At 42.8% G+C, this 15312-nt stretch overlaps 2 protein-coding genes across 11 annotated transcripts in view; one reads left to right on the top strand and one right to left on the bottom strand.

The window, feature by feature from the left end:
• Positions 1 to 5274, top strand: part of EPS15L1 (epidermal growth factor receptor pathway substrate 15 like 1) — a 47869-nt gene extending 42595 nt beyond the window's left edge. For 9 of the 10 annotated variants that reach the window (XR_015279151.1, XM_086862601.1, XM_086862598.1 and 6 more), the window contains one exon: positions 677 to 5274. Coding sequence is in view for 9 of the 10 variants with exons in the window: in XM_086862601.1 (XP_086718727.1) it covers positions 677 to 823 (147 nt within the window). In the remaining variant the exon portion in view is untranslated. The remainder of the gene's footprint in view (positions 1 to 676) is intronic. The other variant, XM_086862609.1, reaches the window with a different exon arrangement.
• Positions 5275 to 12063: 6789 nt separating this feature from the next.
• On the bottom strand, positions 12064 to 14712 carry KLF2 (KLF transcription factor 2). Its single transcript, XM_023942909.2, has 3 exons — positions 14389 to 14712; positions 13355 to 14246; positions 12064 to 12962 (listed from the first exon to the last, which is right to left on the bottom strand). The coding sequence occupies exons 1-3, from the start codon at positions 14461 to 14463 to the stop codon at positions 12787 to 12789; spliced, it is 1143 nt and encodes a 380-aa protein (XP_023798677.1). The 5' UTR covers positions 14464 to 14712; the 3' UTR covers positions 12064 to 12786.
• Between the last annotated feature and the right edge of the window lie 600 nt (positions 14713 to 15312).

The raw sequence follows: 15312 nt of genomic DNA, 5'->3' as shown, positions 1-15312 counted from the left end.
TCTTAGTGTTCTCTTCTGAAGTAAATTGGATTCTCTCACATTATTTCTTACTGGTGAAACTGTGTATTTTATGAACAGCAACAGAAGCACTTTTGGTAACTTTTGATTTGGTGATAAAACTTCCCACATGTCAGCAGTGTCCAAAATCACTTATCAAACCCCTCACCCTTAGCAGGAACTACTGCAATAAATCTCTCTGTTGTGCAATTGCACAAGAGCAAGCTATTAGCTTTACCAGGTATTTACCAGCTTTTACCAGCTATTTATTCTTAAAAATGGTTGTAGTTGCTGTGCTTCCAAACCATTCATTTCCTTTTTTTGTGCTTGTGGAGGGTTTTTTTTTGCTGTTTACACACCCGAGTGAGCCACAGATGCAAGGACTTGCATCCCATATGGGTTAATTTCCAGGTGGGAGGAGGAAGAAACTAAGCGTATAAACTAAGTAAGGAAGTAAAGAGGAATTAAGGAGATAAGGGAGGAAATGAAGGAGGAAGAAAATAAGGAAATAAAGGATGAAGTGAGGAAACCAGTGAGTGCATTTCTTTCTGTCTGCCCTAAGACAGCCTGGTGTACTTGAGCTGTATATTTTAATAAGTCTGATTCTTTGTATTTTTTGCATAATTTCTTTGAGCTGGTTGGTAACTTTAATAATTAATTTTCCATTTTCATTTTTTAGTTTGGAAATGAGGAACAGCAGCTGGCCTGGGCAAAGCGAGAGAGTGAAAAAGCAGAGCAGGAAAGACTGGCTCGGTTGCGGAGACAAGAACAAGAAGACCTTGAGTTGGCCATTGCACTCAGTAAGGCTGACATGCCAAACTCTTAAAGAGGGTCTTGAGTTTCACCCTTTTTAAGAGAAACCTTGGAACAAGGCTTTTATAAAAATACTAAATCATTGGTTTATATTGTGAAAATAATTTTAGTCATCTTCAGATCTAAACAGGACTGGCTGGTTGTGTCCAACCAGGCTCTGTGTGGCTTCTCAAGTGCATAATCTGCAAGAAACACTGTATAAGCTGTATTATATGTTCTAGATAAAATTTATTGCTTGTAAGAAATTTAACGTATAATCCTAAGGTACTGAAAGTTTCTTTATCCAAAACACAAATGTTGCATACAGTAAACTGCAGCTTGTGAAGCTGTTTTTTTATAACCTGAATTCCACTGGGTCTTTCAAGCTGCAGTATGGATTTCAAAGAAAATGTCATAAAAAGATAATATTTACAGAATTAGCTTTCACTTGTTACATCTATTTAATAATTCATGGTAGGCTAATCAGTACTTCTGCATCATCTGTGTGAAAGCATAAATTCATTATTAGATGGTCCCTTTTTATCCAGAAGTTGTGGCTTTTGCAAAAGAATCTGACAATTTATATATGATGGATACAGTGAACTCTGTAAAACAGTACAAATTTGAAGACTCTAGAAATCGGTAGTTCTTCTAATTTAATCATTCATTCACATTGAGTTTGAATAATTACATGTGACTAAAAGAGGGAGTTAATTCATTTGTAGTAAATGGGATAAATAATTTAGCAGTTAAATTATGAAGTAAAAACTTGCTTTATTGTATGTAAACAGAATTGCAAGATGGTGATACACATTTGAGTACTGCTTTAATGTGACATCAAAAAATCAAGTGGTAGAAAAGTTGCCATGTTTGAGGAGTGCTCACCACTGCAACTCATCATACTCTCATTTACTCCAACTCCCAGCACACAGACTAGGTTGTGTTACTCAAGTGACTCCCTGGGACAGTCTCTACCTCTGCTTCTTCAATTCCACCTCTTTGGGGTTACAGATCAAGCAGATTTAGCTGAAATGAAGCCAAGTTGGATAAGATTTTAGTTGCCAAATACACATTCACACATCAGTTCTGGCAGCACTGTCTGGGTTGGCTCTAAAATACAGCTTGCAGTACTCAGACCGGGTAGGAACAGGTTTTATATGCACTGAACGCTTCCACCTGGAAAAGAGAACACAGAATGTGTTTGACATGTCATAGATAAAATAAGTCTGTGAATTAATTCGCTTCCTAGAAATGCCTTTTCTGATTACAGGAATTTTAAAACTTCAGCTGTGTTTGCCTTGGAATTTTCTGTCTCATAGAGTAGGGATCTAGCACAGCATTTTTAAATGTCCTCAGTCTTCTTTCCTGCCCTTTGTTTTCTGGGAATACAAAAGCTTTACATTCTGTGTTTTTACAGATGCGGCCCTTATCTTACAACATATTCTCTTTTTTTTGTAATGCGGTATTCCTTCATCATCTTTAATGCATTTCTATTTTTTATGTCCTTGCTTCCTTACTTTTATTTTCATACTACAATGATAGTGCCTGCTCAGTGAATGAAAACAATCTTCCCCTGTTCTGTTGGGATTGCCTTATCCTGGATGCTTTCCTTACACAGAGGAGTCAGATTGGATCGTTTAAAGCATCTTGGTAGTTTTCAGCTCTGAAATGCAGCCAAGACGTGGCATTTGTAGTCTCAGGCTTTTGCGGGGAGGTAGGTGGGTGGGTGGGTGTGCAGGCACACACATCTATCTGTGTTTAGGATGTTATTTTTAAGAGCCACAACAAATGAACAAGGACAGAACACAACATACTGTCTATGCACAGTATTAGATGTAGGAACCTTAAATTTACTGAAACACTCTTGATTCAAAATGTTGTCACTGCAGCAGAAGAAAACCTAGCTGTGATTTCTTGCTTTGTATTTAATATAGTTTTTCATACAAAAAGGAAGATTCCCCACATTCTTTCCCTATGCTGTAACTCAGTGTTTGTGCAAAACCTGCACTTGCTTTTTGAGGCAAAACTTTATTGCAAGACATTGCTCTTCTTCCTCCAGACCAGTAAGATTTAAAGCACAAACAGACCTGTTGCTATTTGGGCAGAGAAAATATGTGCAATGTAAGATATGAAAAATGTGAATACTCCCAGTGCATATACAGTGTACAGTGAGATCCATATTATTTGTGTCATGTATGTGTGTGTGTATATACATATACATATATATACATATATATATAATTGTATAATGTAATCATAGTGTGTGTATATACTCTACATGCCTACATGCTATATCCGCTATATAGCTCCTTGTGTTGTACATAAAATGTGTATATACAGTGAATATGTAGAATATGCATATATATTCTATATATTAAAGCTTGTGTGTATGTATGAATTTTGTAACCACAGATGGATACAGAATTGGAATCTTTACAGAAATTCAGATTAGCTCATGGCTCTGAGAATTTCAATGTCCCGGTTAAAGAAAAGAAGATAAATGATTTCTAATCAATTTTTATCAAAATTTCTTTCATTGACATGAAAAACTGTGTTCATTAGCTGTGCCAGGTGTAAGAGAACCCTGGCAGAAAGTAGTAATCATTTGCACTGGATGTAATTTCACATTCTTTGTAGTTTTTAGAGGATCTGTTTAGAATGTAGGCTCAACTGCTCATCTTGCATGTCATCTTTCTTCTCTGGGCTGACACAATGAATTTTTTCCTATGTTTGCTTGTAGTCTCACTTCCCTCTTTCCTTTTTATCCCCTTTCTAAAAAGTTTATTTCTAAGGAGCTGTTCCCATACACACACCCCAAACAGTCACAGGCAAAGGTGGGAAACATGTTTTTCTTGTTCCATTCTAGTTAGATTGGTTGCACATAATTGTCATCTGGATTCCAGTGCTGTTTTTCCTCCATTTCTACCCAAGCTTTTACTTCAAGAGAAATGAATATCCATTGCATGTTTGGCTTAGAGGAAACAGTGGAGGTGATTCCTCTTTCTGCTTAGATAAATTATTAGACTCTGTGGAACCTTGAGCAATTACTAAGAGTTTAGCAGGGTTTTATGGTGGCAAACATGTTTTATACAGAATATATACTACTGGAATGACTCATGGAAAGCCCTGGATTGCACAGAGCACTGAGGCACAACAGTTAAACAGGACAGATAGACAATTATTCCCGTTGAACCTACAAGTGCGGACAGTGCACATAGGACACAGATATTGAATTACCACGTGACCCTTCACAGAACTGTGTGTTCACATTTGCCTTGAGTGGTTTCCCTCAGTTAACTTCAAATTGTCTTGCTGTAAAACCTCCCAGTCACCCTGCAATAAAAACAGATGCTCATAAAAGTCATACTTCCACAACAATGCTGTATGAAATATTTTTATATAGGCAAATTTTCTTCGTGGAACCTCTGCCCTATGAGGGTAATCAATCCTCCTTATATCTTGTTCTATGTATTGTGTTCTCAAAGTGTAGGAAATTCCAAACTGTGTCTATGTAAGCCTTTTTATTTTTAATTCCCATCTGTGAAATCTGTTGGCACTATTGTAGAAATTATTTTGTCATCTTATGCTCAAAGACAATGCACTTTTCTTGAATTCTTCTTATAATCCTTTTGGGGGTTACTATTTCTTCTTTAGTGTTTCTCCATTGAGAAGAATATTTGTTCTGTAGAACCATGGCCCAAGGAGTTTTGGTCCAAGTAGAATTGTTTCTTTCCCTTGTGTAAGAGTTTGATTTCTCCTTTCATCTGCATTTTATTCCTCCCTCTCAGGAATTTCATTTCTGCTTAATCCTCATTTAGAGCTGGAACTCTGTTGAAGTGAATTGATCTCTGCTGTTAATGATCTAATTGAATTATCTTCCTATACTAGTGGAACAGCCAAGTTTTTTGGTTATGCAAAATATATTTGGTTATATATTGCATCTATGTAGACTTCACAACAACCATCTTTTCTTAGGAAGGAATTTTGCTTGGAGTATGATGGAATCATAGAAGTTTTATTTTTAGAGTAGACATGTTAACTATAATTCTTTGACACACCTTTTTGATCAGTTGATATACTGCTCTTTTTACTTGAAAGTTTTATAAATAAAGGCTAATTTGTTATAAAATGGAATTTTTGTTTCTTCCAACTTTTGCCTCTCCCTTTAAATTTCAAAGGAAAGCTTCTAGTGACTGTGGTTTCTTCTGCCGTTGCAAGTACAGAGTACTCTTCTAGTGTCCCTTTTAATATATATCATTCTTCAGTCTGACCTGAAAAAGGTGGAAACACAAAGCAGAAACTGCAATGTTGACCTAAATCTGACTAATATCTCCAAGTATGTACATTATTGTGGTTATATTTATCTTTCAAATGTTATAACAAATTGTAAGGTATTTTAATTTTAACCCATCTCATGTGTTTATTGTTTAATATAATAAGAGAAATGTTATTGTTTAATATAATAAATGAAAGTTACTTTTTGGAGCTCTGAGATTTCAGCAGTCTTTCTTTACCTTTTTTTTTTTTGTCCAAAATTTCACAGGTTTTTATTTTACATTTGTGAATCTTGCTTTGAATAACAATAATACAATAGTAATAACAATAAACAATAGTAATAATAATTCTGTTCTCTGCACTGAAATCTTTTTCTTGTTGGCTGGTGCCCTCTGCACTATTTTCCCTCCTGTCCTTCCCTTTCTTCCTTGTCCCAGTCAGATTTGGGCTGAGAAGACCAGTCCCAAATCCAATGCCACAGCCTTTCCAAGCAAATTGTGTGCAGCAATGCTGGATGTCCTGGCAATTTACACCAGGAATGCTTGGGGAGATCACTAGAGACAACCTTCAGCTGGCTGGAAAAACACACCTCACTATTGGGATGTTCCATTTATTCTCTTTGACTCATTCTTCTCCCAGCTGTTCACTGGCTGCTCCTGCTCACCTGGCCAAAGTGAGCAGCAGGTTGCCAAGGCAGGTTTCTATGCAATATTTTTAGTACATCAATATTTTGGAGGAGTTGACTGCAGTGTGTGACAGATGAGCACAATTCCCTACCCAATTCTTCTCATGTTGTGCTTCTCATCTCTTATAAAACCATGGCCCAGCGCTCCATGCGTTACTCCCACTCGAGTGGTCTGGGGTCTGACATACACAGCATTCTCATCTGTATGCTTTCCCAAAAGCTTTCCTTTATCCACGTCATCTGGGCTTAATCTGAAAGGATCCCCCTGTACCCAGCATGGCTTAAGAGCCCCTTCACTGAGAAAGTGAGAAAAACATCACCATTCTGTTCAGGATGTGGAAATTTGACACTAAAGGCTGTCCAAGGTCTGAACCCAATTGTTAAACCTCAAACACAACTGTAGCATTTATTGCCTGAGCCTAAGTATGTCCCAAGCCCAGGTCGCCTCTTGGAATTCTGAGCTCCTGGAGTTGTCAGTGCCACCCCTACTCTGGGAGTGCCATCAGGTTTATCTCTGGAATTGCTGAATCTCCCGTCTGCTGTATGTGACTATCAGTGCTGTCACTCTGAGTACCTTTTCCCTCCTGTCTGGTTGGCATTTTTTTTTAATGTAATGACCACAATTAAAACTTTTTATTGCTGCTGATGCAGCATCTTTTAAAACTGCTGTAGCCTTCCTAACTGATGAAATTTCACAGGACTCTGCCAGCAGCAAACATAATATATTTCTGCTGTTTAACTTCCATAAAGTTCCTTGATCACAATTTTCAGAATGAAAAAGCCCTGTCCTCTCTGCCTATCCCTTGCAGCTACAGAAAGAACATCCAAGCACTCTATATCCCTTACTTTTCAATATAATTTAAAATAATTAAGATAACACTTATGCTGTCGTTGCACATAGGCTGTAAAAAAAAAGTTGTTGGGATCTGAGGATATTCTTGTGTGTGTTTTGTTTTAAGCCTCAGACTCAGTAGCTATTCATCAGATAAACTAAATGTCACAGATCATATCCCAATAATACTCCAGATGTTTCTTGGTGACATAATGAGTCAGAACTCCAGGTATGCTCTTAGCTGTAAGAAGTGCAAGAAACCAAAGTAAAAGTGATTTGAAGTGCTACTCTCTTTAGTTATAAACCTGTACCAGGTTAGTTCACCTGCAGTTTCTGTGTTATTGAGGTTTATGCTTATGTCAACAGGCAGAAAACTTCTGATTTGCTAAAAGGACTTACAATGGGAACAGGTAAGTGAGCAGGTAACTAATGCTAACAATGTTTACAGAGTAAATGAAAACTTGAAAGCTCTCCATGTGCTAAGAAAGGAGGTTTTGGTATAGTTAACTCCTTCATTCTATAAAGCAGTCCTTATGGGTCCTCTTTAGTGTCTGCACTAAATATTACAAGATCAAATAATTGTGGCTGAAAAATCAGACCTCAAGAGAGTAAATGAAATATATTTTCTACCTAACAAATTTTGGAGAAATCTGCATCCTTTGTGTGCTGCAAGTGGAAGGTGCTGATTTGTGGCAGGGGCTGCTCCCAGTCTCAGCTGAAGTGATAGGAAATGGTTGTTCAGGATCAAATTATACAGAGCTTTAAAGAGTCTCTGGGAATCAATGCATTGAACTAGTTACCTCCAGGGCTTGTGAGTTGAGCATGGTTACATGCTTTAGGTTACTAGTGTTTGTCTTGTAAACAAATTATTTTTCCAAATTAAATGGGAAACACATATCTGCCAGAGCCTAGGCCATGGCAGAGGAGCAGCTGCAGTGCCAGGGTTCAAAGCTCTGACTGCTTCACTCCCAGCAGGTAGGACATGTCTTGAGATGGTGGGAACTGGGTCAGACCCAGCTGAGAGCAGCTGCTTTGAGGACACCAAGGAATTTTAAGGTTTGTAGATGACACCAAGGAATTTTAAGGTTTGTAGATGCCACCAAGTGTAGTGGCAAGGTTTTGGATTTTGCTAGTTACCATAGCAATGGCTACACGATTTTGTTGTAGTTGTTTTATCTAAATATAGCAAAATAAATTGCTAGAGCTTGGGGCTCTGGCTTTGAAAATTCAATTTAAGCAAAGCCTTACAGCTACTCTGTTAGAGGTGCACAAAATAGCTTAAGAAACCACAGAGCCTCTACCACAGAAAACCACAGAACCACACGATCCTATAATTTGAAGCATGGACAAACTTATTTTGGCATTCTTGTGGATGGAAGACCAAAGTTTAGAGCCAGTCGATATTTTCAGGCAGTTTGTAAATGGCTGTGAGTAACCAAGGGCTCTCACAGGTTGAAATGCCCCGTCCTGCATGAGGTGAGCCGTGTCCAGCACTAAAGTTTCAGCTCTCCCAGATGTGATTAGCTACAAAACTGAATCTAAAATAAACTTGCAGAAAAGCCAGAGGGTTTCTAGTCCACCCTTCCACTTTAGGGTTAAAAAAAAGATTTGAAAGCCTGCTGGCTTGCTGAGTGCTGGTTGCCCACAGGGTGATGTTGCAGTGCTGGACTGTTTCACAGGGCACTGCTGCGGTACTACGATAGTGCTGGTTGTGTTGCAGGGTGATGTTGGCTGTGCAGTGTGCTGGGGTGGTGGTGCTGAGCTCTTTCACAGGGTGCTAGTGTGGTGCTGGGTAGGCACAGTGTGCTGGTGTGGTGCTCTTGTTGTGATGGGGTGGTGCTGGGCTGTTTCACGGGGCCTGGTGTGGTGCTGGAGTGGTGCTGGTATGGTGCTGGGTGAGCACAGGGCACTGTGTCACCTTTGAGAGCCAAAAGGCGACTGAGCGAAACAGCCCTGCAGTGGCTGGACCTGGCCCCACTCTGGGCTCTTTCAGAATTACAGTGTGTTCTGACAGTGAGGTCCCATCTCAGAGGAGCTTAACTGAATCAGGTCAGCAGGTGAGGAAAAACCATTTTCAGCAGTGTGAAACACAATGCTCTGAAACTTTGAAACACATGGAATGATCCGACTTTGAATGAGCAGACAGTGACTGCTCTGGATGGTACCTGAGTTTGGCAATATTTACGAAAGTTTTCACTACGATCATTGTGCAGGATTTGCTTGTTTCTACACTTAACCTGCTCTAACTTACCTCACAATCTATCTTACAATAGGAAGCCAATAGCTGTAATATCTTATGTAATATGTGTGAAAATCTTGTTTTCAATGGACTCTACATTTCCTCCCATCAGGTTTAACTACAACTTCAGTAGTTTTTTCCTTTCCCTGGTATGTCAAAATCGAATCCAGGATAGCTGCAGGTTGTGGTCGCTGGATGCTCCCTGGGAGGCCGATGGTTAATAGAACAAAATTACTTAAGAGATAAGTGACAACCTGATGGTCAGTTATTAGAAGATGCGGAACATTCTTGGTTTCCTGCTGACTGGGGGAGGCTTGGTAGATTACTGGAATTGCAGCAACATATCTCTGGATGTACTAATTTAAAACAATTAAAGAAAGAAAAAAGAAGAGAGTTGGCAATTACTCATAATGGAATGTGAGAAGAATGAGATCAGCATCTCTTTTTTTTCTGCTACAAGATGATCTCAGGATTCAAGAACGTGCAGTTTCCTGTAAAGACCACACAGCAATTATCACAGATGCTCTCCCTTAAACAATGACAACAAAGTTTATTGTAAACTTTTACTAGTGCTTTGTCCCCATATCCCTTCCCACTTTCAGAGGACTGACTTTATATATTTTTATACGAAGTCTTTTATATTTATATGTGAGGATTCCTCTGCTCTATTTTCAATTGAGTCACAAATCAAAAAACTCAGAGAGCACCACCTGCTCCTCTTTCCACATCTCCGCTGCTCATCAGGATCTGATCACTATTTGGTAACACACTATCAGGCAGATACCAACTGTCTTATCTGAAGACTTTTTAGTGAGCAGGAGCAGAGGCAGCAGAGGTGATAACTCTCCCAGCCAGACTCTTTCCTGGAGCAAAGGCAGATTTGGATGCTCCCATGCTGAGGCACTGAACAAGAAGGAGGAGGAGGAGGAGGAGGAGGAGGAGGAGGAGGAGGAGGAGGAGGAGGAGGAGGAGGAGGAGGAGGAGGAGCACCCAATGTGGTGGGTGCTGCAGAGTAGCCATATGAGGGTTTTTGAAGGGTTGGTGACTGTTTTGACATTTATTTCTGCACAAAGGCCCTGAGCAGCACACAATGCCTTTGTACCACTCACTAGCTGCAGCTGACTTGAAATCACAGAATCCCAGAATGGTTTGGGTTAGAAAGGAGCTTAAAGTCCATCATGTTCCATCCCCTGCCATGGGCAGGGACACCTTCCACTAGATTCGGTTGCTCCAAGCCCCATCCAAGCTGGCGTTGAATGTTTACAGGGATGAAGCAGTCACAATTTCTCTGGGAATCCTGTTCCAGTCCCTCACCACCCTCACAGGGAAGAATTTCTTTCCAATGTCCCACCTAACCCTGCCCTTCGGCAGTGTGAAGATATTCCCTCTTGTCCTGTCACTTCAGCCCTTGTCCAAAGTGTGTCTCCAGCTCTCTTGGAGCCCCTTTAGGCACTGGAAGGGGCTCTGAGGTCTCCTTGGAGCCCTCTTTTCCAGGCTGAAGATTTGGAAGGGAAGAAAACTGGCTAGACCAGCCAGAGGTGAGGAGAGGACTGGAAGCAAGCAGAGCCAGATGAGTACGTTGCGATGTTGTGATGCTTCCAAAATCTCATCCATCACTGCAAAGCTCTGGCTGGGCCTTTCCCAAGGCAGATATGGGGCTGGGCACTGAGGTGTCACACCTCTTTGTCTTTTAAATTGTATCACAAAAAAGGGAATCGTTCAAGCTTGTACTGTATTGCTGAAACCTGGTTTATAACAAAGACTGGGAATGCTGAAAACTGGGTATGACTATAACCATTTCCAATTCTTCAGAAAGAGCAAGGGAAAGCCAGGTGCGTATGAAGACATGAGAATAAGAATTTTAAAAGTTGTTTTCTTAAAGTTATAAACACCAAAGGACATGCTGAAATATGAAAGTATTCAGCTATGGGGAAAGAGAAGGAAATATCTAGAACTGTTGCAACAATGAATGTGCCAAGTTTAGAACATCTTTAAGTCATCCTCACTTTCTGGAATTTGATTGTGCAATGTTTTTTTTTTTTCTAGCAAATAAATGACTTTTGTTTTTCATGAAGAAACGTTAAAGCTCCCTTACATTTCACTTTGAAAGAACTACAAAAGTGAAATGTGGAACCCATTCTTCCATGCCAATGATTAGAAGCCCAAAATACTTTTGTTCCACATGAACAACTTCAGCCTTTGCTTTTACAGAAGAACAGCTATATTTGTAGTTACTCTAAATGCATTCCTGTTGATTTCATTCTTGTGTATTCTAACACGTAAAGTCTGAAAAAAAAGGGTCACAATCTTGATTAAAACCAAGTTCCAAGTATGCAGATGTTAAGGAAAAAAATGCTGCAATATTAAGCTGAATCTGCGTATTTGATTAGCAGTGATGTACAAGTATCAAGACTCACCACAACACTGCAGCTGTAAAGATAGAGGATGCCCATCAGACTGTCAGAACAACTGCTTGGATTTACTGCCTGGCCTTCTGAGGTCATTTACAGCTGTGAAGAATTTTTGGGGGGCTCAGTTTGACTGTTGTATCTGTCTTTACTGCTACAGCTGTTGCAGTATCCAGTTTACTTGCAATTAGTTTGCAGAAGCTTGATTCCTGGCTGATTTTTCCCCCAAATAGTTAATAAATATCTTAACTCCTGAAATCTAGGTGGCACTACAAATTATTAAGTGAATTTAAGTTTTGGGGAACGAGTTATGAAGGTATTTTAACCTGTGTTGTGAATTCATGCTGGAATTCCACTACTGTTCTATTGGAATTCTGCATTGAGCTCTTGAGAACAAGGGTAATTTATGTACAAGAATGCCTTAAAATAAGCCTCCATAATTACAAAAATGCAGTGTTTAAATTTATAGTAAAAACCCACACACTGCTGGCAAAACTATAACTGCATCTGGAAAACATTAAGAATGCTATTAAAATAGTCTAGCATAAACTAGAAATGAGACTGAAATTACAGTGTTGCTTCCTTAACCATTTTTGGGAAGTATATTTTAAATATGATCTACTTTCCTATTTGATTTTTTGGTAATGCACTGTACTATGTCTTATTTACCACTGAGAATACCTTACTTACTCTGTTATGTATTTCAGAAAAATCCATGGCTTAGATTTTTTTTAAGTGTCTTGTTACAGTTGTTGATAATTTAAAACACAACCATGTCCAGCTGGTCCAGCCATCAGGGAAAAAGAAACAGGGATATCTCAAAGGAGAATAAAAATCACAGCAATTAAAATCTTATTTTATTAAAAAGATGAAATGTTTTCAAACATTGAAAAATTATGTTTTTATAAAAACAGAAATAGGCAAAATACCCATTTGTCTTCTATTTACATATATAATATTTCTCATTGTATAAAATTATTTACAATATATAAAAAAATTACAGTAAATAGGTTATTTTCTTACAAGACATCAAGCCCTGTACTTCTAGTGTAGATCATGGCAAACAAGAATACTATTGCACCTGTGAACCAAACAGCCTAACAAGAGGAGTGTTCTCTTAGCCATGCCTTCAACTGAGATCTAAACTAACATCGTTAGCTACAGTAACATTCATTTCATCTCTTCTAGGGTCAACTTCAGGCAGTTTCCATACAAACATTGTCTTGTAAAGCTTAGGAACAAGCAGTTAGAATTGGGGGGAAAAAACATATTTACAGCTTCTTTTATACAATCTGTATGGAGTCTTACGGAGTTTACCCTTCACAGAAGCTGCATAAATAACCCCTGTTCTCCTGACCGGGACGGGGAGGTCACTGATTCAGTCACGGCAGATTCTCTGCAGGAGATGCCTGGCTAAGCCTCCTTGTGTCAGATCCTCAGTGTCCATCCTAGAGCGTCGATCGGTGCCTCCCTATGTAGTACCAGCTACGGATTTTAAACGCTTCTGCACCTGAGCAGTTAAATAAGGTCCACTGTTGGCAGGGCAGAGTCCCCGTGGCTACATGTGCCGCTTCATGTGCAAAGCCAGGTGGTCTGACCTGGAGAACGCCCTGTCGCAGAGGTGGCACTGGAAGGGCCGGTGGCCTGTGTGCTTACGATAGTGACGGGTGAGCTCATCAGAGCGTGCAAACTTCCAACCGCAGCCTTCCCAGTTGCAGTGGTAGGGCTTTTCACCTGTTTGGGGAAATCAGAAAGCGTGACTCAGCATGGCATCATATACCAGGCAACCTGCCGAGTTTTATTGTAGCATACCCCTTTATTTGCTACCAAGCCCTTCCACAGCAAGATTCAAGTGCTTTTAAGCTAAATTACTAGAAATTCCTTTACCCACCCATACCTGCAGCGAAAATCCCAGAGAAAGGGCTTTAGAAGCCCCCAGAAAAGCTTTGACTACCTAGGTAAACACCTAGATGTTACAGGCCTGACCACCTGCCATAGCTCAGCTATGAATTTAGTGAATTTAACAGACTACAAGGTAAAAGCCCAGGCTGCAAACTGTTTTACACAGGGCTATCCCAACGGGCACACAGCATATCTCCGTATGAAAGGACATCCACAATATTCACCTGTGTGTGTCCTGAGGTGGGCCTTCAGGTGTGAGCTCTTGGTGTAGGTCTTCCCACAACCAGCATAGCTGCACGTGTGAGTGGCTGTCCTCTTCCTCGGCCAGGACCGGCGTCCTCGCTTTGGTTTGGAGTCCAGCAACTCCAGAGGGGAGGAAGGAGGGGTGAGCATGCCCCTAGGAGCCGAGGGCTGTAAGGGCAGGCTGTCCTCGAAAAGGCCAAACTGGGAGGTGTTCTGGTACTGGAGGTGGGTCTGCGGGTGGTGGAAGCCGGAGGCCGGGTGGTAACTTTGCTGGTAGGACACGGACGAGGGGCACATCATCTGTGTGTGGCAGTCATTCACCATGAGATCATCGGGGCTCAGCGGGGGCGTCTCTGCCCCAGGGATCTGGGGGGAACTGGCCACCCGGGGCTGCTCGTAGGCCATCATGCAGGTCGCGTTCCCCTCCTGCTTGATCTTCGGGCAAGCCTGGGGCACCAGACCCAGGACCGGTCCGTAATTGTCCACGTCGGGTTCGGGCTTAATGTTTTCAACGAACTGCGGGCCCCCGAAGGTGGGTGTCACAAAGAACCGCCCGTGGACGCTGCCCGAAGGGCAGTAGTTGGTGTCCATCTCGGAACGCATCATCTCCGGCACAATGCCGGCGTTGTAAGGCGGGGGACTGCCCTGCTCCAGGGCATTGTAGCATCCCGGGGACGGGTTTGTCTGGTAAAAGCCTGCGCTTTCGCCTTGGGCAGGGGGATAGTCGCCGGCGGCAGCGCCCTGGCCGTAGCCATCGCTGCCCATGGAAAGGATAAAGTCCAGCACGTTGTTGAGATCCTCATCCTCTCTGCGTGGGGAGACGCCGCCCCAAGCGTCGGCGGGGGTCTTGGCCTCCTGCTCACACTTCCACCTCTGGGGAGAGAGAAAAGGGAGAAGGTTAGAGGTGCCGTTCGCCTTGGGGCACGGGGGGGACGGGCCGGGTGAACAGCGGGGCGGCTGCTCCGCCGCCCACCGGTGCGATGAGCCGTCGGTGCCGAGCGCGGGGGACACTCACTTCGTGCAGGGCTTTCTCGCGGCAGGGACTGGCGAAGGTGGCGAAGGAGGGCAGGGCGGTGTCGCTCAGCGCCATGGTGCGGGACGAGCGCGGCCGGCCGCCCTCCGCACCTTATAACGCGGGCGCGGGCGGCCTCAGGCCAATTGCAGGAGCGGAGGAAACGCGTCCCGGACGGGGCGGGCGGGAGGCAGCGGCTCGGGCGCAGCCTAAATTTAGCCCCGGTATAAAAGGACGCGGCGGCGGCGGTCCCAGCCCGAGCGGGGCGGAGCGGAGCAGAGCAGGGACGGGCCCCCTTCGCCGCCCTCCCCTCGGCGCGGGGCTCACGGGCGGCTCGCGGGTGGCGTTCCCCCACTTGGGGCAGAGACCCCCTCGGTGTCCCGTCGCGGGCCCACATCGTGTAGCGGCCAGCGACGGGACACTGAGGGGTCTCTGCCCCAAGTGGGGGAACGCCAAGGGGTCTCTACGTCCCTGGTCCAGGGACACTGAGGGACCCTGTCCTGTGCTAAAAGAGTCTGTGAGGAACTTGTGGGATGAGGGGCCACAGGGAACCCTGCCTTGGAAACACCTACAGGACCCTTCCGGACAGGAAGGGACCCTGTGCTGAGATACACTGTGAGAGACCTGCTGCAGCAGTGGAAGGCATCAAGGGCTCCCTGACTTCCAAGGGACCGTCTGTGACATGAGGGGGCACGGATAGCTACAAGCTTCAACAGGGACTATGAGGGATTTGCTGTGGGATGGGGAACACTGAGGGGTCTTTCTCCTGGGGGCACTAAGAAAGACACCATGAGTTAGGGGTTTGATCCGCCCACACCTCAGAGCAGCTGCCCCACAACCTAGCCTCATCCCTGGGGCATGTGGTGCAATCAGACTCAGAAAAAGATTGGAAGGTGTCAGGAGCACAGTGAGGGAGAGAGACTTGCC

This window comes from Cyanistes caeruleus, chromosome 25 (assembly GCF_971803275.1).
Source record: "Cyanistes caeruleus chromosome 25, bCyaCae1.hap1.1, whole genome shotgun sequence".
Classification (NCBI taxonomy): domain Eukaryota; kingdom Metazoa; phylum Chordata; class Aves; order Passeriformes; family Paridae; genus Cyanistes; species Cyanistes caeruleus.
This window is presented reverse-complemented; position numbering and strand designations above follow the sequence as displayed.

What these genes read in the sequence shown, in the direction of transcription:
- KLF2 (XM_023942909.2), bottom strand. Translation starts at nt 14,463, where the DNA reads ATGGCGCTGAGCGACACCGCCCTGCCCTCCTTCGCCACCTTCGCCAGT. An exon ending in GCGAGAAAGCCCTGCACGAA is followed by an intron (nt 14,247 to 14,388) that starts GTGAGTGTCCCC and finishes CTCTCTCCCCAG; the next exon opens with AGGTGGAAGTGTGAGCAGGA. An exon ending in CCACCTCAGGACACACACAG is followed by an intron (nt 12,963 to 13,354) that starts GTGAATATTGTG and finishes TTCCCCAAACAG; the next exon opens with GTGAAAAGCCCTACCACTGC.